Source organism: Myxocyprinus asiaticus, chromosome 3, assembly GCF_019703515.2.
Source record: "Myxocyprinus asiaticus isolate MX2 ecotype Aquarium Trade chromosome 3, UBuf_Myxa_2, whole genome shotgun sequence".
NCBI classification, from domain to species: domain Eukaryota; kingdom Metazoa; phylum Chordata; class Actinopteri; order Cypriniformes; family Catostomidae; genus Myxocyprinus; species Myxocyprinus asiaticus.
Window position 1 is genome coordinate 29,464,378 of NC_059346.1, and position 24,618 is coordinate 29,488,995.

The following is a 24,618-nucleotide window of genomic DNA, read 5'->3' on the forward strand; positions in this document are numbered from 1 at the left end:
ATTAGCTCAAAAAAAAAAAAAAAAAAAAAAAAAATATATATATATATATATATATATATATATATATATATATATATTTAAACATACTGCGCTGACTAATCATAAATATTTAAATCAGCCAAAAAGGAGATATATATATATATATATATATATATATATATATATATATGTATATATATAGATAGATAGATAGATAGATAGATAGATAGATAGATACTTAATTACAATGGGTTATAATTAATTATAAATATATATAGATCATCTTCCAGAATTAATTTTAGCAGAATGAATTCTAAATCGACTGATCTGTTCGTTCACCGAACCGACAGTACGATCTTCTATCAACTCTTAAGAATGATTATTCTTCTGGCCAAGAAGAATAACGTTCTTGTTCTCTATAGTACTAACTGTACAAAAGCATGTAGCAAAATCAACGTTTAAGTGACTTTGATGTGTGAGCCGCAAACACAGAAAATCAAGCGTGGATATAATGAGTTTAATAAATGAAAAACTACGGGTAAATACAACTAAACTTAAGCAAAGAATACATTTACAGAATACTGAAAAGTAAAGAAAGAGAGAGAGAAGAGCAAAGAATGGCAAGATTTACAATCAGTTAACTACAACCTTTAAGAACCATCAGAGAATCAAAATCACCTTAAAAGTAAGGGGTCAAAGCTTAATGACGCATCTAAAGATTTTTAAAATGGTTACTTGCATTGGCTTTGGTGCTGAACAAGAGTCCGGATGTGTGTAGGATATAGAGATTCTCGGTGAGTTCATGAGCTGAAGCGTTCGTTGGATTCTTCCGGAGATCAGTTGTCCATAGGAAGTTTGAACGAAGTTAACTTGAAAGCAAGTTACCGGAAAGTCAGGAATGTGTCCGTCTCACAAGGGATTGAGCAAAGATATTCTTGAGCAGAGGTCTCTTAAGGCCAAATCAGTTCACACCCATTTTTTTTAACATGACCAATCATAGGTGCCAACTTTTAGCGGGAGGAATCTTCCTTTGTTCCCCTTCCCAGCCTATTTGCATGTTTTATGGTGGTCTAGGAATTTGTACAGTTTTACACCAAAGTATGATAAAAATAGTATAATGCATTTTACAGTAACATACTATACACCATTAATTAAGGCATAAAGAGAGGGTAATTTCAGTACCAAACAGATGGGATCTGCAGACATTAAAACAGTGATACGTACTTAAACCTGGATGTCAGCATTCGAAGTTACCCTAACATAACTAAAAAATCATAACTAGGTTAGTATAACTTCAGGACATACATGCAACACAGGAATATATCATATACATTTTGGGATAGTTTGATTATGAGTTAAATGCAGGGAATGTGTATTTGCTTTTTCAGTGTTTCTCCATCGCATGGCATTTCGTGCCTGGCGATGGGGTAGTCGGGGGTGACTTGTGGAATGCCTTTGAAGTTACAGGAGAGACAGATGTTTCTGTTTAGCATCTGCAAAGGCAACTAATGTGACAAAGGGTCTTTTAGTGACCATTATCTTGTAGACTGTTGGAGCCAGGCTAGTGATTTAGTGTGAAGAAGGGGAAAGGGGGAGATTTTATGACCAGATGAGCAGATCGAGCATCTTGATAATGTCCAAACGCTACACGGTTTACACCCAGTAGCTTAAATGCATCTCCTGTGACCACTTGTGTTTGTATTTCAAGGGGAAGGTCTCGAATTTCATGATGACATACATCAATCACTATTTCATTTGTTACTGTATAATAATAAACTGTGAAAAAGTCAGAGAAGACAAAGAAAGCACGGAAAATGGTGCGTGCTTGTCATCTTTGTTCCTTAATATTGATATCACACACACTAAAGAAGATCCATAAAGTTTTCATACTTGAATATGTATTCACATTTTCAAATATTCTAATTGGATTGTTATTTCCTTTTAAAGCCACAAATAACTAGCAAAGTTTAAAACTCTTGTTTTAGTGCAGCAGTTTATGGACAGTTGAGGAGTGGTACTTCGTTGCTGTCTGGGACGCATTTGGATGGATAAGCGTTTACACCTCAAATGCAATGTGGTCACACGTTTGTTTTAAGTGTTTTTTGTGATCCAATCACAAAATGTCTTAGACCCCATTTACACCTGTATTTAGCCCTGATCACTTGTGTTTGGATCACTCGAATCTTACCATGTGTAAATGGCGTCAATAATGTCTTGTGTAATGTGAAACTCTAAAAATGCAGAAAGGTGTCTGTGAGGATTAACTTTAGTTGTAGGCTTTAGATGATAGAAAATATCATTAGCACTCTATAAATACAATAGAAGTCAATGGAAAGTGGCATCCATTATAGAAAAACAAACACATGTGCGCATGCACACTCTGTGTGTGTTGGTGTGTGTGTGTGTGTGTGTGTGTGTGTGTGTTTGGGTGTTCCTTCAACTCTGATTCACCTCACTCTCGGGTGTTAAGTGATGCCCATTACAAGGGCAAGCCAAGGAGAGTGCACACACAAACACACACAAACGTAACCAACCACTGAAGTACTGGAGGCAATCACGGCAACAGGCATGTGTGATACTTTTGGTATCTGAGCGTAAGAACTGGTGTTTTTTTGAAGCGTAATTATAAAAGCTGGATTGTCCTTGTTTGCCCTTTCACTCAATAAGAATGCCATAGTTTAGTTACTTTGGAAAGTGAGAGAAAACTCATTTGCAGACTCACTTCATTAAAGGGACATACTCAGTGGGACTCTATTCAAAAGCCTGTGGACTTTGGATTAATGCAGGGCATAGCTCTGTCCATACTAGAAGATGCTGATATAAATATGTAATAAATTATTGCCTAACTGTAAACACCATGAACACAGTGGGAGGAAAATAAATATTAGATTTGCGTTTCTGTGTATGCTTGTGTGTGCAAGATGTATTGTCTGATATACCACAGTTCCTTTCAAGGCATATCAGTCCACTCGGCTGCCATCTTTGGAATGCTCCTGGGCAGCTATATTATGGATTCAACCAGCATAAAATTACAGCACCTATTTACTTGAATGTGAAAAAACCAAAATCTCTAAAATGATTGTTCAAGATTACGATCAAAGAATATATTACAAACCAGCAGTTAAATTTGACAAACTGGTATCATAAATTGTTCTTCTTTAGCTCAGATCAAGCTTAAAAACACTATTTTCCAGGCTGTTCCAGAAAATGTGCATACCTGTTTTTGAGTTGACTGACAAGTGATTGGCTCTTTTACATGTTAAGGTGGAACTTCCATTTCTACATCCGCCATACTGGGTGTTCCAATTTTTCCCATTCATTTTAATAACAATGGTCCGTCCCGAGCTAAATAGCCTCTTGTCTCATAATTGATACATGTATTTCAATGTGATTTTTCTATAATGTATGAAATTTTAAGCAGGCACAAGTTGCTTCAATTCAGTAAATATTCATTTTGAAATTTCAATAATATAAACGTGACTGTTACTTTTACGTTATCAAGATCAGAAAAGAGTTCACAGCAAAAAGACGAGTCACAAAAGCGGCCATTTTGGAAATGATATTACAAGCACAAAAACTTTTATTAGGAGGCAGTAGACATGTAATACTTTGCAAAGTATTAATCATGTTGATGATGTACAGGGTTTAGAAAATCATCTATCAAATATTAAACGTGTGGCTTCATAGAGTAAATATAGTTAGAATCTATTATTGGATTGCATTTATTCCTCTGTTATTGGATTGCATTTATAAAAAGTCTGTGTACATACAGTATATATATATATATATATATATATATATATATATATATAAACTCAGCAAAAAAAGAAACGTCCCTTTTTCAGGACACTATATTTTAAAGATAATTTTGTAAAAATCCAAATAACTTTACAGATCTTTATTGTAAAGGGTTTAAACAATGTTTTCCATGCTTGTTCAGTGAACCATAAACAATTAATGGACATGCACCTGTGGAACGGTCATTAAGACACTAACAGCTTACAGATGGTAGGCAATTAAGGTCATAGTTATAAAAACTTAGGACACTAAAGAGACCTTTCTACTAACTCTGAAAAAGAGTCTACTGATTCTACATGGAGGCATGAGGACTGCAGATGTGGCCAGGGCAATAAATTGCAATGTCCGTACTGTGAGACGCCTAAGACAGCGCTACAGGGAGACAGGAAGGACAGCTGATCGTCCTCGCAGTGGCAGACCACGTGTAACAACACCTGCATAGGATCGGTACATCCGAATATCACACCTGTGGGACAGGTACAGGATAGCAACAACAACTGCCTGAGTTAAACCAGGAACACACAATCCCTCCATCAGTGCTCAGACTGTCTGCAATAGGCTGAGAGAGGCTGGACTGAGGGCTTGTAGGCCTGTTGTAAGGCAGGTCCTTACCAGACATCACCGGCAACAATGTCGCATATGGGCACAAACCCACCTTCGCTGGACCAAACAGGACTGGCAAAAAGTGCTCTTCACTGACGAGTCGTGGTTTTGTCTCACCAGGAGTGATGGTCTGACTTGCGTTTATCGTCGAAGGAATGAGCGTTACACTGAGGCCTGTACTCTGGAGCGGGATCGATTTGGAGGTGGAGGGTCCGTCATGGTCTGGGGCAGTGTGTCACAGCATCATCGGACTGAGCTTGTTGTCATTGCACGCAATCTCAACGCTGTGCATTACAGGGAAGACATGCTCCTCCCTCATGTGGTACCCTTCCTGCAGGCTCATCCTGACATGACCCTCCAGCATGACAATGCCACCAGCCATACTGCTCGTTCTGTGCGTGATTTCCTGCAAGACAGGAATGTCAGTGTTCTGCCATAGCCAGCGAAGAGCCTGGATCTCAATCCCATTGATCACGTCTGGGACCTGTTGGATCGGAGGGTGAGGGCTAGGGCCATTCCCCCCAGAATTGTCCAGGAACTTGCAAGTGCCTTGGTGGAAGAGTAGGATAACATCTCGCAGCAAGAACTGACAAATCTGGTGCAGTCCATGAGGAGGAGATGCACTGCAGTACTTAATGCAGCTGGTGGCCACATCATATACTGACTGTTTCCTTAAATCCTTTTGTTTACTTAAATATTTACACATGTTAAGTTTGCTGAAAATAAAAGCAGTTGAAAGTGAGAGGACGTTTCTTTTTTGCTTAGTATATATATATTAGGGGTGCACCGATTGATCAGCCACTGATCTAAATCGGCCGATCTTCGTCTTAAGTCCGTGATTGGCCGATCATGCCTAAAATCAGGGCCGATCTTTTTTGCAGCATGCAGGGAATCACACATACAATGCTGCTCTAATGAATGAGTGCTTTCTCAGCTCTTGATACATGACAGTGTGGCCTCTGGAGGGTGAGTTGTTGGTAATTCTAAGTATTCACAAATTTAAACTTTCAGACATGCTGTTATTCAGATGAATATGCAAGTTTGTTTTTAAAAATGTGTAAAAATTGCATGTGTATGAATATTAAGTTGCCCATTTTCTAGAGTCATTATGGTAGTAATTCTGACTCGCTGCACTGTGAGCACGGAGAGGATAGAGAGACTACAAATGGGTATAAAAATGAATTAAACAACAAATAAGCATGCGTATACAAATCTGAGTATACGTGATGTAACATGAGTCGTGACAATCAGACATTGTGTTGAGTGATAAGAGACTGTTTGAGCGATCATGAGCACTTTTAGCTTCACTCCCTTCAATATGCTCACTCGCGGTGTCAATCAAACATGCACGCTCTCCAGGTGCTCTCAATATCTCATCAGTCACTCATCTCAGCACTATTCTGTGAGGATCCCAATTTAAATCAGATTAATGTTGGTCACATTACCACTAATCACAGCAATTACATTTTAACCATAACGGCACCGCGTCTTCACGCATTTGCTTAATAATTTCTGATTTGTTTTTCTGATCAAAATGCCAAAGACAGTAAACAAATCACAGATATTAATGATTTCTCACTGGTGCAGTTTAGAGCTTGCAATGGATATATTTTTCTTATTTTTGATTGCATCCCTGCTGTGTGTGATGCTCTCATGGTTTTTACTGCTTACCAGGATGTCACAATGATCTTTTGATATTGACAACAGAACTATTTATAACTATTTCAAAACAAATAAATGTTAGCAATTCACAATTAATGTAATTTTAATGTAGTTTTGGTAACTTTATAAAAAGGTTCCATTCGTTAACATTAGTTAGTATGAAGAACAAACAATGAACAATATATTTTTACAGCCTTTATTAATTATAATGTTAGTTAATAAAATTACAATTGTTCATTGTTAGTTCATGTTAGTTCATAGTGCATTAACTAATGTTAACTAATACAACTTTTGATTTTAAAAATGTAATAGTATATGTTGTAACTAACGTTATGTTCATTAGTTCATGTTAACTACAGTAATGTTGTTAAATAATTTTAACCAATGGAAACATTTTGTAAAGTGTTATTGTAATTGTACTGTGTGGGGCATAAACATGTAAACACAATATAACTTGCAAAAGTGTGGAAAAGGGCACTTTAAAAAAAAAATCTGTATCACCAATCTTAGTGTTAAAAAATCAGAGATCGGTATAGGCCTCTAATTTACTGATTGGTGCACCACTAATATATATATATATATATATATATACACACCGATCAGCCACAACATTAAAGCCACCTGCCTAATACCGTGTAGGTCGCCCTCGTGCCACCAAAACAGCTCTGACCTGTTGAGGCATGGACTCCACAAGTCATCTGAAGGTATCCTGTGGGGTCTGGCACCAAGACGTTAGCAACTGTTGAGAGGTGGGATATATCAGGCAGCAAGTAAACAGGCAGTTATTGAATATCATGTGTTGGAAGCAGGAAAATGGGCAAGTGGAATGATATGAGTGACTTTGACAAGGGCCAAATTGTGATGGTTATACGACTGGGTCAGAGCAACTCCAAAACAGCAGGTCTTGAGGGGTGTTCCCGGCATGCAGTGGTTAGTACCTACAAAAAGTTGAACAAGGAAGGACATGAACCGGCGACAGGGTCATGGGTGCATGTGGGGAGCGAAGGCTAGCCCATCTGGTCCAATCCCACAAAAGAGCTACTGTAGCACAAATTGCTGAAAAACGTAATGCTGGCCATGATAGAAAGGTGTCAGAACACACACTGCATCGCAGCTTGCTGCATATTGGGCTGTGTAGCCGCAGACTGGTCAGAATGCCCATGCTGACCCCTGTCCACCGCCAAAAGCGCCTACAATGGGCATGTGAGCATCAGAACTGGACCATGGAGCAATGGAAGAAGGTGATCTGGTCAGATGAATCACGTTTTCTTTTAGATCATGTTGACGGCTGGGTGAGTGTGCGTCATTTACCTGGGGAAAATATGGCAGCAGGATGCATTATGGGAAGAATGCAGACCAGCACAGGCAATGTGATTCTCTGGGCAATGATCTGTTGGGAATCCTTGGGTCCTGTCATTCATGTGGATGTTACTATGACACGTACCACCTACCTAAAGATTGTTGCAGACCACGTACACCCCTTCATGGGCAATGGTATTACCTGATGGCAGTGGCCTCTTTCAGCAGGATAATGTGCCCTGCCACACTGCAAAAATTGTTCAGGAATGGTTTGAGGAACATGACAAAGAGTTCAAGGTTTTGACTTGTCCTCCAAATTCCCCAGATCTCAATCAGATTGAGCATCTATGGGATGTGTTGGATCAACACTTCCGATCCATGGAGGCCCCACCTCACAACTTACAGGACTTAAAGGATGCTGCTGTTAATGTCTTGGTGCCAGATACCACAGCACACCTTCAGAGGTCTTGTGGAGTCCATACTTCAACAGGTCAGAGCTTTTTTGGCGGTACGAGTGAGACCTACATGATATTAGGCAGGTGGTTTTAATGTTGTGGCTGATCGGTGTATATATATATATATATATATATATATATAAAATGAATACAATGAAATTTAATATAATTTGCTCTGAAATTATCTCATAATTTGGTAACAGGCTGCCAAGGGCATTAAATGTAATAACATTTCTTATTTTCAAATAATTCTTTAAAAGTACTAAAATAATCATAAATGGAATGGTTAAGGAACTGGAATCATTAAGATGTACTTGAACTGCAATTGTTAAATTCCTTAAGATTCTCATGCCCAGGACCTTGCCCTACTAATATGTGGTTCATTATTCACTGTGGGGGAGGTGGACACCAAGCCAGAGTCCCACGTCATGGCCGTCAAGCAAGAGTCTCACGTCATGGCCGCAGAAGCCAGAGTCCCACGTCATGGCCGCAGAAGCCAGAGTCCCATATCATGGCCGCCAAGCCAGAATCCCACGTCATGGCTGCCAAGCCAGAGTCCCACATCATTGCTGCCAAGCCAGAGTCCCACGTCATGGCCGCCAAGCCAGAGTTCCTCATCATAGTTGCTGAGCTAGTGCCATCTTTTGCCCCAGATCCTCAGTGTACTCCATGCCATGTCACAGCCGCACCTCAGTCTGCTCCATGCCATGTCACAGCTGTGCCTCAGTCTGCTCCATGACGTGTCACAGCCATGCCTGAGCCTGCTCCATGCCATGTCACAGCCGTGCCTGAGCCTACTCCATGCCATGTCACAACCACATCTGAGCCTGCTCCAAGCCTGCCACAGTCAACAAGCCAATGCCCACGTCTGCCACAGTCAACAAACCAGAGTTACAAGCCTCGTCCGTCCCAGAGCCAGCACTGCAAGCCTCGTCCGTTCCAGAGCCATCTCTCACTGGGCTATTTGAGTTGGAACTGGTTCCCACCCTTGTGTGCACCCTGAGTTCTCCTGATCAGCCGGTTCCCCCCAAGCCACCGGCTCAATCATCGCCCTCTAAGATATCCCAGAAAAGGAGAACTTTCGAACTTCTGACTCCGCCTAGACCCTTCGAGCCCTGGACTCCGCCTTGGCCTGTCGATCCCACGACATCACCTCAGCTCTACGTTCCCTTGGCTCCACCGTGGTCCTTCAGCCTGTCTGCTTTACCGGGGTCCCTCATCCTTCCAGCTCCTCCTTGGTCTGTCAGTCACCTGGTTCCACCTTGGCTCTCTGATCCTCTGGCTATGCCTTGTCTCTCCGATCCTTCAGCTCCACCGGGGACCTCCATCCCTATGGCTCCACCTTGGTCCTCAGCCCCTTCGGCTCCACCTCAGTCTTCCGATCCCCCAGCTCCGCCTTGCTCCTCCGAGCCTCCGGTGCCGCCTTGGTCCTCCCTGCCTCCGGTTCCACCCTGGCCCTTCAAGTCTTCGGCTACTCTCTGGGTATCCAGTTCTCCATGGTTTCGCCCCTCGAGCCTCTCACGGCTCCACCTTCCATGGCTCTGCCCCTCGAGCCTCTTATGGCTCCACCCCCCATGGGCTCCGCCCTGGTCTCATGCTCCACGCCCTGTCTCACCAGGCCATGCCCAACACCTTGTTTCACCATGTTTCCATGCCATGCCACGTAACCACGTCAAGTCGCCACGCCCACAAAGCTCCCTCTTGAACTATATGTTTTTGTTTTGGGGTGTCGGGTGCCACCCCTAGAGGGGGGGTATGTCAGGGTTGTATGTGTTTTTTGTTCTATGCCATGTTAGTTCCTATTTCCTTGTCATGTGATCTTGTCATGTGTTTCCCATGTCCAAGTATTTAAGTCTCGTGTTTCCATTGTATCAATGTCAGGTATTGTGTTAATGTAACGCTGTTTGGAAGTCAAGTCAAGTCTCGTTTAGTCAAGTTTATGTTTATGTTTTGTTTCACGTTTGAAAGCACTGTAAATAAACTAAACTTGGGATCATCGCACTTCATCATCGGCAGCCCACGTTACATGGAGGAATACCAAAATAATTGTCACAGCCGATTAGATGAACAAGCTCCTCCCAAGTATTTGTGAACTAAGTAAAATTGTTGTTAAAATAATTAAAAACTATCTAACTACCCTGTTGAAAAGAATAGACTGTTAGTGTGGGCCACCCGAGTTTGATTCCGGCTTTGGTCAATTACCTGTCCCATCAATCTCTTCCCCCCATCATTTTTTCCCCAGGTTTAGGAAGAATATCACCACAAAAAGTTTTTTATAGCACCTATATACTATGAAACACCTACTGCAACACACTAGAGAGCTCAAAAGTCACCCCCACAAGAACATTTAGCATGCAATTACTCTAGCAATAAGCCCCAAAAAGCCTAAAATGCTGCTAAAGAGACAATTACTTTACTAAAATGGTTAGAAAAACCCTTGACACTTTCCATTCACAACATTCAGATCACTAACACCCCATGGAGCCAAATACTTAATCCCCAATTTATGGTACAACACAAAAGAACACACTCTTGGTAAAGAAAATACAGTCTAGGGAAAAACGCACAAAGCTGTGCTCTGCCATTGCTCTTTGAATACTAGAGGAGTGGGAAAAGCTTTCACACTTTCAAGTGAACAATAAATCTTAATTGTCAGCTTAAATTCCAATAGTCTACCTTTTATGAACATTCTTTCTCACCCCCATCAGTCATTCATCTCGCTCATCCAGTCCAACTTTCTCTCTCTCTCTCTCCCCACCCCCTTCCATTTACAAACTGAACATCAGAGAGGACGCCTACCTAGCAGTGGGTGGATAAGAACTCTAAGAGGTTTTTGCGTGTTTGTTTATGTGCTGGAGTAGCTCCTACACAGTGCAGTGCATTGATTCACATGCCATTAGAAACTCTTTTCAGGGCAATGCTGGTGGCTTGGTCTTTTCAGAGCCAATCAAAACCAAGGGAGTTTAGAGTATATTATGGGATCATATCAATAAAAATAAAATAACCTCATTGCATTATCCATTAGTTGTATGTGTCATGAAGAAAAATAGATGTAACAGAACAACAGACCTTAATGGTCCAATCTTTTTTTCAGCAGGTGCAAGGTAGTTATTACAAGGTTCTAAATAATCCAAGTATTCTTCCCCCCCCCCCCCCCCCCTCCCCCTCCTCTCTCTCTCTCTCTCTTTCTGAAGGTGTCATGTTTGGGAAGTAGTGAATAATTCAGCCTCTGTTGACAACTGACAGTGTGTGGCTTAACAAAAATAGTTTAATGTAAATTTAATGCATGCTCACACACTTTCTTTTCAAACATCTCTGCAATAGACTCTTATCCCCGTGACACATATCAGTTTTCCCAATCCAATATGCCACATACTGCAAAAAAATAAATAAAAATAAAAATGTTTTTTTATTTTTTTTATTCCTTTCTCCAAACAGAAAAAATCTCAAAACCTGAATTGTGTACACTATTGCTCAAAATGTGAATATTATTCCAGTAATGTAAACAGAGGAGACAGACATACAATGAGAGCAAGAGATTATGAACTGGAAATGAACTCTTGTTAAGTGGTAATTGTGTCTATGAAAATGTGATAATTTAATCACAACACCTCTTGCTTTCAAGTGTCATCGCTACAGTGACAGGTGACACTCTACTGCACAAGGTTGTAATGAGACCAGCATGTTAATGGGTGTTTAGAAAAAAACATGGACTTCATTGAGGAAGAATCCATTTTGGAAATAAACCTTTTGTTATCAGACTGAATGGTTTATTCATCTCTGTTTATCAGAGCTAAGTACAGACCATTCTCATTTAAAGAAATGTTTTGGGTTCAATTCAAGTTAAGCTCAATCAACAGAATTTGTGGCTCTAAACAATGTTTATTACTGTAAAAAATTATTTTGGCTAGTCCCTCGTAAAATATTAAAATCAAGTTAACACTTATAATGTTTATGTCTTGTGGCAATATGTTTGAAACAGTGTGTATTTTAATGTATATGGTCTGGCCCCATTCACTTCCATTTTAAGTGATTTACTGCAATTTTTGCTTCTTTTTTATTTAATAATTGTGGGATGAGTCAAAATTATTTTGTGGTAATCAACATTATTTTCATGCCAGCAATATTAGGCTGCACATTAAAATCCTATTATTTGGTGCCAAATAAATTGTAAAATGACAAATGTTTATGATAAGTCAACCTGCTTTTATTTACAAAATATGCTGTAGAATAATTTTCATACAATTATGAAGAATTAGGATACATTTGCTTGTTTCATGGATTTCACTCAACTTCAAAGTACACTTTACCTAGTCGTCTTTGTTTATTCAGAATAACCATAGCAGTGGCATGCACAGACCGTGCCATTGTTTCAACAACCTTATGCAACGTCACAACATTTATTTCCATCCAGAGTTGCAATAATTTTTGGCCGAGATCTTGTATTAATGACAGCAGAGTCAAACCACTCTGTAAAGTCTTCTCCAGCACAGCCCAAAAACTTTCAATGGGGACGGACGAGGCCGGCAGTGCTGGCTCTGGGACGGATGAGGCTGGCAATGCTGGCTCTGGGATGGACGAGGTTGGCAACGCAGGCTCTGGGATGGATGAGGCTGTTAACGCAGGCTCTGGGACAGACTAGGCTGGCAACGCAGGCTTCCAGCTCGTTGGCCGTGGCAGGCGTGGCTGTTGACTCGTTGGCCGTGGCAGGCATGGGCGTCGGCTCGTTGGCCGTGGCAGGTGTGGCTGTCGGCTCGTTGGGCATGGCAGGCGTGGCCATCGGCTCGTTAAATGGATTTCAGGGTATTATCATCAAATCCAGGGTGGACAGCAACAGTGGAGTAGAAATGGGAAAACTCTCTTATTGATAAGTTCGCCTGGCTTAGTTGTACAAAGTACGCCGCTAGATCCATTTTGTGGTCAGTTGTTCTGTAACATCTGGAAGGAAGTCACGATAGCTGGATCTAGGTGCAGCGAAACAGTCTTTAATAAAATAAACAAAGTACAGGATAACAGGATAATCACAGGAACAAAAGAAACATCCATGATGGGAAAACGCAGGAACAGAGCAAAACATCTACGAAGGGACCGGGTCAATAAACAAGAGGTCAAAATACATAATAACTGACAAAGACTAAGCAAACAACAGAGCATTATATACACAATGGGTAATAAGTTAATGAAACACAGGTGAGGACAATCAAGGACAGCTGGCAGTGATGAGGGCAGGGAATTATGGGAAGTGTAGTCCGGGAGGAACAGATGACAGGGGAGAAACACAAGGCAAACAACAGTGAATCATGACAGTGTGATGGCACCCAGGGCGGCAAAGAGTTGGGCCAATCAGAAGATAACCAGGTACGTGAAAGAGGCAAAAGGTACACATACACACTCAACAGCTGACTTTAGTGAAATAAATTATTTATATTGAATAACTCAACTAAACTTTACAGATAAAACAATAAACAATACAACAAATAAATCTTAGATAAAATACAATAAACAATTTGATATTTAAATTCAATATTCCTTCTCTTCAAATTGTTAATCTAATTATGCCTATTTAGTTTATTTGAAAGCTAATAAAATGTTTATCGATTTTAATTCCTAATCTATTATCAAATGTAACTCTTTTGTATCTCTTACCCCAAATAAACTCAATAAAATGTAATTGAAACCAAACAAATAAAATTACAGTTACCTATTAATTACCAATACAATTCAAATAAACAATTATACAATTAAACAAACAATAATCAATCAACTGAATTACCAAATTGTTGGGCCTCATGTATTCAGATAGAAGACAAAGGCAGGCCTAACACAGTCGTAAAAACATAACTCAAGCCCCCACCTTCTAAGTCGTAAATCTTACTGATAAAAATTGCGCCAAAATCAAACAAAGGGAGTCCAAAACAGACTACAAATCCATGAAGCCTTGCTCACTAAAGGATCGAACTCTCAACTCCTATTGGATGAGGCACACAACAGAACGTCCCTCAAACATGACATCATCAGGAGTTGAAATACCTCTAAAATGCTTCCAGAATTTACTTCCAGCGACTTTGTTCACCGAATATAGATGTAGTTTTTTTGGATGTTCTATTGATTTTAATAATTAATAATTATCTTTGATAATTATTAATTATTGCTAATAACCAAACTTGCTCCTAAACATAGCACACTACATTTACTGGAGCCCCATATGAGGTTTTAATGAGTTAGATCCAATTAATTAAAATATTAATTAATAACTACAGAAAAAATTTCTTTTTTTGGGGGGGGGGATTTTCCCCCTTTTTCTCCCAATTTGGAATGCCCAATTCCCAATGCGCTCTAAGTCCTCGTGGTCGCATAGTGATTCGCCTCAGTCCGGGTGGCGGAGGACGAATCCGCGCATCTTATCACGTGGCTTGTTGAGCGCATTGCCACGGAGACATAGCGCGTGTGGAGGCTTCACGCCATCCACCGCGGCAACCACGCTCAATTCACCATGCGCCCCACCGAGAACAAACCACATTATAGTGACCACGAGGAGGTTACCCCATGTGACTGTACCCTCCCTAGCAACCGGGCCAATTTGGTTGCTTAGGAGACCTGGCTGGAGTCACTCAGCACGCCCTAGGATTCGAACTAGCGAACTAGCGAACTCCAGGGGTGGTAGCCAGCGTATTTTACCACTGAGCTACCCAGGCTCCCACAGAAATAATTATTATTATGTACTAAATAACATTCAATAAATGTCCAGACTTACAAATACCTCGACCTTTTCGTTGTTGAATGAATTCAAGCAGAGGTGAATTGAAGATTATTCAGAAATCCACGAACAGAAGATATTCACAGTTCATATAAGACTCTTGGGTTTTTGGCTCACCATCAAACTTTCCAGAAACTTCATGCAGAAACATCCACGGTGAAATGTTCCCTATCCTCATTGAAAACGTGGTCCAACTCGAACAAAACACATATTTACAAAAACTGGCCAGTTTCCTCGACAATTAACTAAACTTGTTCTTTTCTTCCAGGTTTTATCCAGATGAACAGTGAAATAAATGACTTCACTCAGCTTTATCTCAATTAGACATCGAGATTAACTCTCAGGTAAGTATTTTTCTCTTTTTCTAGAGCTTTAGTTTAAGATTAAACTAATCTTTTCTATTTTTCAGACTTTTGCTGCTATAAATTCCTAACAGCGCAGTTGATCGGCATCTCGTTGCTCTTTGCTTCTTCGTCTGTTCTGTGTCTGTCTGCTATAACTCTAGGGTGGAGTCAGCGGCTACAGCAAGATTGGCTGATTGGATAAATCACATTTGCAGTGCTGATCCAAACTCTTATTGGTCAAGTTTATCTGCAATATTTTTTACATATATTTGCAAGTATAAATTATAAATATAAAATTGTGCATATTTTTCTGACTCTTTGGTTTTCATTCTGTTTCTAGTTACTTGTCTTTAGTTTCTTCACATATTTTAGTTAAATATGCACTTTAGTTAGTTTTAAGCTTTTAACTTAGAATACAGTTTACTCTGATTTTACATCTGGGTTACACCATGTTATTACAAACTTTTTTTTTTTTTTTTTTTTTTTATGGTCCTAAATAATTACCATTGTGACTGGAATCTGCCCTGATATGCTGTAGCGAGCACTGTTAAAGGCACCTCCGCTTAAGTTTCTTTAATGCTTTTGTGATTTTTAAAGAAATCTCATGACACATTATTACTGTTACTGTGAGATTATTAAGAGATTTTTATTTAGTTTTATCTAATTATTTTATTTTAACTATTAAGATTTCTTCCCTTTTTCTGTGCATGTAACTGGTCCATAGTGAGGCTTTTTGCACCTCCAGTTCACAGTTACCCACATAATCAGTTGGTAAAGTGACACTGACCCTAGTATATTTCTCAGTGGATACACACATTCTTAAACTATTGACTTTACTTTTATGCTCTTGGCCCCCTCAATGTTTTTTCTCACAATGTGACAACAACGGTAGTCTATGTATCTTATTAAAATGCAACAGCATTCTCAGTTCCCTTCATTACAGTTTGTTTCAGTAATGACCTCAAACTACCTCCATTGCAAAATCAAACTCATGAAAAACATCTTAAAATGATCAATCTAACAACGATTATCTACAATTTATGTAAACCGTCATCTGACCCTGTTTAAAGTGAGTTAGTCCAAAACTCATTACTAGCTTATGGCAATTATCACCTCCTATTCAGAATGTTTCAGAATTAAACTTTAAAAAGAGTTTCTCTAATTTAGTGAATTAGTCAGAAGAGCTAATGATAAAATTGCCATTTGGCTTTCCTTTCCTCTAACTGGGCTCATTTAAAAGCCTAACAGTATCTCCACAGTGGCTTATATGGAGCACCTTTAAAGCACACTTCATTTGCTGTTATTGCTGTGCTCTTATGCATTAGAATTTGCCCTACACATACATTATTGTACAACCCCAATTCCAAAAAAGTTGGGATAGTATGAAAAATGCTAATAAAAAACAAAAAGGAGTGTTTTGTAAATTATATTAACCCTTTGCTATATTGAAAGCACTACAACTACACATTACATGATGTTTTTCCTTGAGAATTTCATTGTTTTTCTAAATGTACAGTAATTTAAAATCAGATGATTGCAACACGCCTCAAAAAAGTTGGGACAGTCGAGTGTTTACCACTGTGTCAGAAAGCAAGAATGAAACAAAGAGACCCAAGAGCAGAGGAACATGTCAAAGGATTTATTAACAATAAATATTAACTTCCACTGTGCTGGCGAAGACTGAGGATCCAGGCACTGGCTGCAGCTGCGGGGAGGAGCCTGAAGATGCATGCACGCCGTGGCCAAGCAATGGGCAAATCCGTGAACAGTGTGCTCGTAGGCGAGTGAATGAGTCATGGAAGCCAGGAGCAGATCCATAGGAATCCTCCATTGAAGCACAGTGAGGCGCAGAGAACAATGCCCAGCAGACTGGAAGCCAGTCACTCTCCCGACATGCGGGCAGAGATGAGGAGTCCTCTGCTGAAGACTTGTGAGTGCAGAGAACGTCATGGTTATTTGTGTAACTGCCGTTCCCTGATGGAGGGAATGAGACATTGTGTCGATGTAGTGACACTAGGGGTCACACTTGGGAGCCCGAGACACCTCTGGTCTTTGATAAAAGGCCAATGAAAATTGGCGAGTGGTATTTGCATGTCACTGCCCCAGACATACGGGTATAAAAGGAGCTGGTAGGCAACCACTCATTCAGGTTTTATGCTGAGGAGCCAAGACAAGGTCTGGCCATTTCAGTGGGTAGTTCAGCGTTGTGGCAGGAGGGACACGTCTTGTTCCCTCCATCAGGGAATGGAAGTTACACAAGTAACAATGACGTTCCCTATCTGTCACTCACTCGACGTTGTGTCGATGTAGTGACACTAGGGGTCCCTATATGAGATGCCACAACTGGCTGAAAAGTGTTACATGAATTGGCGGTGTGTGGTGGGCAGACCACTGTGTGCCTCAGAGCCAGCACACCAGGTCGACACGTAACCTCCCCCAATATAGTTATGAGTGTCGAACGGCCCTTTGGGGACAAGTCGACTACCCAAAAGAAAGAGACAGGCTAACTCAGTCGTGGCCTCTTTTCCCCTTCTCTTTTTCCACTCCCTAAAAAAGAAGGGGGATTATCCGACTGGGCCACCAGGTCTAGTCGGGGGGTGTCCCTCCAAAGGGGAAGACACCGCAGAGACCACACCTTGCCAAAGAGAAGGGGGATATTTAAGTGGAAGAATACGTCACATGGTCTTTCCGACCATGTGGAGAGTCTTCAAGATAGATCCTACCCAATGGGGGAGGAGGTACTACAAACATGGAGACTGGGGCAGAGGGGCTCTGCCCAAGGAAGACGCAGTTTGCCAACAGGGAAACGAATTAGTGGAAGATATATATCACATGGGGTTAGCCTTACAGGGAACCAACACATGCGGAGCACCTACCCCAGAACAGGACTCTTAGTTAGCACGTGTACTGGGCCGGCAGCGAGTCTCTCCGAAAACTCAACTGCCACAGGGCTCGGAGGAAGTCAACCAGGGAACAAAGTTTGTGAACACTACTGGGAATTAATAGTGCATGTCTTCAGCTCAAAAGGAGGTGGAAGGCACTATGTGCAAGCGATACACCCGGCCGGCTATCCCGGGCTTATCCGCTTGTATTGCGTGCCACTACCTGGGAATAAACCGGTTCCACCCGGAGGTTGTAGAACCTTGCAAAGGTGTTGCGTGTTGCCCAGCCTGCTGCTCTGCAAATGTCTGTTAGAGAGGCACCCCTGTCCAGGGCCCAGGAGGCCGCTACACCCCTGGTAGAATGGGCTCATAGCCCTACCGGGGGCAGCATGTCCTGGGTGTGATATGCCATAGTTATGGCGTCAATGAGCCAGTGGGCGATCCTCTGCTTGGAGACAGTGCTTCCTTTCCGCTGTGCACCAAAGCAGACAAAGAGCTGCTCAGAGATCCTAAAGCTCTGCGTGCGATCCAAATAGATGCGTAAAGCACACACCGGACACAGCAACGACAGGGCTGGGTCTGCCTCCTCCTGGGGCAGCACTTGCAGGTTCACCACGTGGTCCCTAAAAGGAGTGGTGGGAACCATGGGACATATCCCGGTCAGGGTCTCAGGATCATGTGAGAGTAACCCGGACTGAACTCCAGGCATGTTTCACTGACATAGAATGCTTGCAGGTCTCCTACCCTCTTGATGGAAGTGAGCACAGTCAGGAGGGCAGTCTTCAAGGATAGCGCCTTAAGCTCAGCTGATTGCAAAGGCTCAAAGGGGGCTCTCTGTAGACCCTGAAGAACTACAGAGAGATCCCATGAGGGAACAAGGCGCAGTCTGGAGGGATTCAGCCTCCTGGCACCTCTTAGGAACCTGATGATCAGGTCGTGCTTCCCTAAGGACTTACCGTCGACTGCGTTATGGTGTGCTGCTATGGCGGCAACGTACACCTTCAAGGTGGAAGGGGACAGCCTCCCTTCCAACCGCTCCTGCAGGAAGGAAAGCACTGATCCGACTGCGCATCTCTGGGGAAGAACACCACTTAGCGAACAGACGCCACTTAAAGGCATACAGGCACCTCGTAGAGGGGGCCCTAGCCTGAGTGATCATGTCTACCACCGCAGTCCCGTCCAGGGGCCAGACATGGAGATTCCAGAGGTCTGGTCGTGGGTGCCAGATGGTGCCCCGTCCCTGAGAAAGAAGGTCCTTCCTCAGGGGAAATCACTGGGGGGGGGGGGGGGGTCTGTCATGAGGAGTGTGAGGTCCGAGAACCACATCTGGGTGGGCCAGTAGGGTGCTACCAGGATGACCTGCTCCTCGTCCTCCCTGACCTTGCACAGGGTCTGTGCAAGTAGGCTCACTGTGGGAAACGCATATTTGCGCAGGCCAGGGTGCCAGCTGTGTCAGCACGTCTATGCCGAGGGGGGCCTCGGTCAGGGCGTACCAGAGCGGGCAGTGGGAGGAATGTTGGGAGGCGAACAGGTCTACCTGTGCCTGCCCGAATCGACTCCAAATCAGCTGGACCACCTGAGGGTGGAGTCTCCACTCTCCCCTGAGGGTAACCTGCCGTGACAGCGCATCCGCTGTAGTGTTGAGGTTGCCTGGGATGTGAGTGGCTCGCAGTGACTTGAAGTGCTGCTGACTCCAGAGGAGGAGACGGCGGGCGAGTTGTGACATACAACAAGATCGCAGACCGCCTTGGTGGTTGACATATGCTACCATTGCCATGTTGTCTGTCCGAACTAACATGTGCTTGCCCTGGATCAACGGCCGAAACCACCGCAGGGCAAGCAGAATTGCCAACAACTCAAGGCAGTTGATGTGCCAATGCAGTCGCGGGCCTGTCCACAGGCCGGTGGCTGCGTGCCCATTGCAAACAGCACCCCAGCCCATTTTGGAGGCGTCCGTCGTGACCATGATGCACCTGAAGACCAGTTCTAGGGGAACACCTGCCCGTAGAAACGAGAGGTCGGTCCAAGGGCTGAAAAGACGGTGACAGACCGGTGTGATGACCACGAAATGTGTCCTGTGGCACCATGCCCATCTCGGGACTCAAGTCTGAAGTGGTCTCATATGCATCAACCCAAGTGGGGTGGCTACCGCTGAGGATGCCATATGCCCCAGAAGCCTCTGAAAAGTTTCAGTGGAACTGCTGTTTTCTGTTTGAACGCCTTCAAACAGGCCAGCACCGACTGGGCACGCTCGTTCATAAGTCCAGCTCCAAACCGAGAAAAGAGATGCTCTGAACCGGGAGGAGCTTGCGCTTTTCCCAGTTGACCCGAAGCCCTAGTCGGCTGAGGTGTGAGAGCACCAAGTCCCTGTGTGTGCACAATATGTCCCGAGAGTGAGCTAGAATTAGCCAGTCATCGAGATAGTTGAGAATGTGAATGCCCACCTCCCTTAACGGGGTAAGGGCTGCCTCTGTGACCTTCGTGAAGATGCGAGGAGACAGGGTCAGGCCGAAAGGGAGGACTTTGTACTGATACGCCTGACCCTCGAATGCAAACCACAGGAAGGGTCTGTGTCGAGGAAGGATCGAGACGTGGAAGTACGTGTCCATCAGGTCTACCTCCGCGAACCAATCTTGATGCCGGACGCTCGCCAGAATGCGTTTTTGTGTCTGGGCTGTAAAACCCCTTCTTCATCTCGGCCAGAGGGACAGGTTCTATCGCGCCCTTCCGTAAGAGTGTTAGCGCGCAAGGTAACGCAAGGTAGCAGCGTTTTCGTCCTTGACCAAGGTGAAGTGGATACCGCTGAACCTGGGCGGGCGCCTGGCGAACTGAATCGCGTAGCTGAGTTGGACGGTCCAGATCAGCCATCACAACGGATTGGAAAGCGCAAACCACGCATCCAATTCCGCGCAAGGGGGACCAAGGGGACAGCGTCGTCGGATGTACCGGCAGGTGGGGCCTCGCGGCGGGGCGGAGCTCGAGATGCCACACCACGTCATGGCTGTGCTGAGTCTAGGGACATCGAAGCACTTACCTGGCTCCTTGTGACCACCCCCGGAACAGCCTGGGACTGGGGAGGAAGAGGCCTGTCCTCATAACCCGTGGAGACTGCCACATCGTGGCAGCTGTGTGCCACAGCTGGGCGCTCAGGGGCGGGAAGACCACCGCTGGAGTGCCAATCCTGCAAGGAAAAACCCGTGGATGGTAGTCGAGATGACGACCATGCACACCGGGTATGTGACCCAGGGAGGAAGGAAACTGCTCTTTTGCTGAACTGTTGGGTACCGCAGCCACTTGGGCATACGGCGAAATCAAAGAAAAAGGCAACAAAAGATTTTCCACCTGGACCTCCACCGGGGGATGGAGTGGTCTTCTTACCAGCTCCAGGTGAGTAGGTTTTGTCGTCCCTGGGTCGCCCGTCTCAGGGGCGCTTTGTCGACCACCATGGGTTCTTAGCAGCCGACTGTGAGACGGGTGGCGTCTGCTTCCTGCGGTGGGCTCCACATCGGGGCCGGGCTGAAGGGGCGGGCTACGGCGGAGCCGGTGCAGTCACCGCAGGCGGACGCCCTTGACAATGAGCAGACGGGGTGCGGGACCTTGAGCTGCGCCGGGGCAGGATGTGCCTGGGTAGCCTCCGTCTGCTGCTTCACCACTGAGAACTGCTGGGCAAAGTCCTCGACAGTGTCACCAAATAGGCCAGCCTTGGAAATGGGGGCAGCAAGAAACTGTGTCTTGTTGGCCTCACCCATCTCGACCAGGTTGAGCCAAAGGTGGCGCTCCTGGACCACTAATGTGGCCATCGTCCGCCCGAGAGACAGCGCCATGACCTTCGTCACTCGGAGAGCGAGGTCGGTCACCGAGCGCAGTTCCTGCATCAAATCTGGGGTGGAACTACCCTCGTGCAGTTCTTTCAACGCCTTGGCTTGGTGGACCTGCAGGAGAGCCATGGCATGTAGGGCAGAGGCGGCTTGTCCAGCAGCGCTGTAGGCTTTAGCCGTCAGGGATGACATGAACCTACAGGGCTTGGATGGGAGCTTAGGGCGTCCGCGCCAGGTGGCGGCGCTCTGCGGGCATAGGTGCACCGCAAGCGCCTTCTCCACCAGGGGAATCGCCAGATAGCCCCTGGCTGTCCCGCCATCGAGGGTAGTGAGGGCGGGGGAACTGCGGAATCGGGGCCGGGCAGTAAAAGGTGACTCCCACGAATTCATCAGCTCCTCGTGCACTTCCGGGAAGAAAGGCACTGGAGCGGGGCGTGGCTGCTTTGAGCGGTGCTGCGAGCCCAGGAACCAATCATCAAGCCGCAAGGGTTCAGGGGAGAGTGGAGGGTTCCATTCTAACTCGACGCTCGTGGCCGCCCGGGAAAGCATGTCCGTCATTTCTGCATCAGCCTGTGACTGGGCAATCGTCCCCGAGGTTTTTGTGTCCAACTGGACAAGCCCGCTCTCCGATGCTGCGCTCGAGAGCTCATCATCTTCGCGGGCTCTGAACGAGAGGCCAGACTCGCCATGAGACGAGCCGGCGGACTCATCCGGAAGCCCGACTGGGGCAGACGAGCGTGCTGAGGAATGGGAGGTCCGCGGGGGATACCCGGCGGTGGTGATCCCATTGGGGTCCCCAAATCGCCCCCAGTGCTAGCCGCACTGGCCTCATACCTGTAGGTAGAAAGACCGAGGCGGGGAGCTGCTGGGGTGACTGCAACGTTGCCATGGTCATGTTCTCGCAATGAGAACATGAACCATCCACAAATGCTGCCTCCATGTGGGTAGCGCCCAGACACGAAAGACAGCGATCATGACCATCCGAAGTTGAGAGATAATGACAGCAACCAGGAATAATACACAATCAGAAAGGCATCTTTAAAAAGATGTTCCGTGTGTGTCGCTCTTTTAGAGAAATATACTCTTTTAGAGGAAAAAGCTCTTTCAGAGAATATACTCTCTTTTTTTTCTGCCAAAGCGCCCAGAGGCATTCTCTGCAGTGCACCAGTGCAGAGGAGAGAGAAGCCGCTGAAATGCGCCGTCAGATCCAGCAGAGGTGAATGAACAGTAGAATTCAGCTCAGTGAGCATGACTGTTCGGCTTAGAAGAGAAAATCTGAATGAGTGGTTGCATACCAGTTCCTTTTATACCCATATGTCCGGGGGAGTGGCATGCAAATACCACTCGCAGATTTTCATTTGCCTTTTATCAAAGACCAGAGGTGTCTCGGGCTCCCAAGAGTGACCCCTAGTGTCACTACATCGACACAACGTCGAGTGAGTGACAGATAGGGAACAAGCGTACAGCAAACTGGAAGGCAGTCACACTCCCAACACATGGGCAGAGACGGGCAACCGAACAGATACATGAGACAGGACCAACTAGGCAGAGAGAGTGAGGTAATTACTTTACATCAAACATCTTTCTATAATGATAACACACAAACAAACAATCACTACAGACTACATTAATTCACTAAACTACATTCAACAATCCAGCAAAGGACACGACACACAAGAGGATTAAAATGAGCAGGAACAAAAAACTGACAGGTGCTACTCACCAGCTGAAAGTTGGCATGATCAGCATTCCCATGGAAACAATCAGGGTTCCCATGGAAACGCTGATCCCACGTGCCAGTGGCACCTGAAACACATGAGGGAAAATGTCAACACGATTAGACCAAAACAAACAGAACATGGAGCTTGAGTATCCAGATCCTGACAGAGACAGAAACCGAACCAGACAGGAAGTCAGGATCCAGACACCATGCTCCGGACACGAACAAGAGAGGCCGAAGAGCGGATGGCGGTAACTCACAACTGGACCCGTGCGATCACACAAAGAATGTACACGAAACACAAGACGAACAGGGAACGATGATGTCACGGTCCTGTCAGACAAAAACCCAATCTGACAAATTAACAGGTCCGAGACACACTGTGAAACATCACAATTTATTCTAATAACACTTATTAAGCATTTGGGTACTGAAGACACAAGTGTTTTTAAGTTTAGAAAGTGAAATTTTCCCCCAGTCATCCATTATGTAGGTCTTTAGCTGCACAATTGTATGGGGTATTCATTGCCATATGGTGTGCTTCATAATGCACCACACATTTTCAATTGGAGACAGGTCAGGACTGCTGGCAGGCCAATCTAGCACCCAAAATCTCTGCTTACACAGCCATGCACTTGAAATCTGGGCAGGATATGGTTTGAAGTTGTCCTGCTGGAAAATGCAGGGACGTCCCTGGAAAAGACGATACTGGATGGCAGTATATGTTGCTCCAAAATTTTTACATATCTGTCTGCATTCATGGTGCTCTCATAGATGTGCTAGTTACCCATGCCGTGGGCACTGACACACCCCTGGCCAATACAGACACTGCCTTTTGGACCTGACGCTAACAACAGCTTGGATGGTGTTTTTCTGCTTTGGCCTGGAGAACACGACGGCTGCGTTTCTCAAAACTATTTTAAATGTGGACTCATCAGACCAAAAAACATGGTTCCACTGTTCTACTTTCCATCTAAGATGAGACCGAGCCCAGAGAAGTCTGCAGCGCTTCTGGACAGTGTTGATGTAAGGCTTCTGCTTTGCATAGTAAAGTCTTAACTTGCATCTGTGGATGTAGTGGCAAATGGTGTTGACTAACAAATGTTTACTAAAGTTATCCCAAGCCCATGTTCATGATATCCATTACAGATGAATGCCATTTTTAAGACAGTGACGATCATTCAGAAATGGTTTTCGTCTTGCCCTTGTGTTCCGAGATTTGATCAGATTCCTTGAATCTTTTAACTATATTGTGCACTATAGAGGGTAAAATTCCCCAAAACCTTCCAATTTGTCTTTGG

At 44.3% G+C, this 24,618-nt stretch overlaps 1 protein-coding gene across 2 annotated transcripts in view; it reads right to left on the reverse strand.

Moving 5' to 3' along the window:
* Positions 1 to 24,618, reverse strand: part of LOC127420951 (fibrinogen C domain-containing protein 1-like) — a 182,871-nt gene that overhangs the window by 138,618 nt on the left and 19,635 nt on the right. The window contains exons 2-4 of one of the 2 annotated variants that reach the window (XM_051663608.1): positions 23,069 to 23,083; positions 18,475 to 18,507; positions 11,544 to 11,557 (exon numbers count right to left, since the gene is read on the reverse strand). The exons of the other annotated variant lie outside the window; for it this stretch is intronic. Of the exons in view, the coding sequence (XP_051519568.1) occupies positions 11,544 to 11,557; positions 18,475 to 18,507; positions 23,069 to 23,083 (62 nt within the window). The remainder of the gene's footprint in view (positions 1 to 11,543; positions 11,558 to 18,474; positions 18,508 to 23,068; positions 23,084 to 24,618) is intronic. 2 annotated transcript variants of the gene reach the window in all.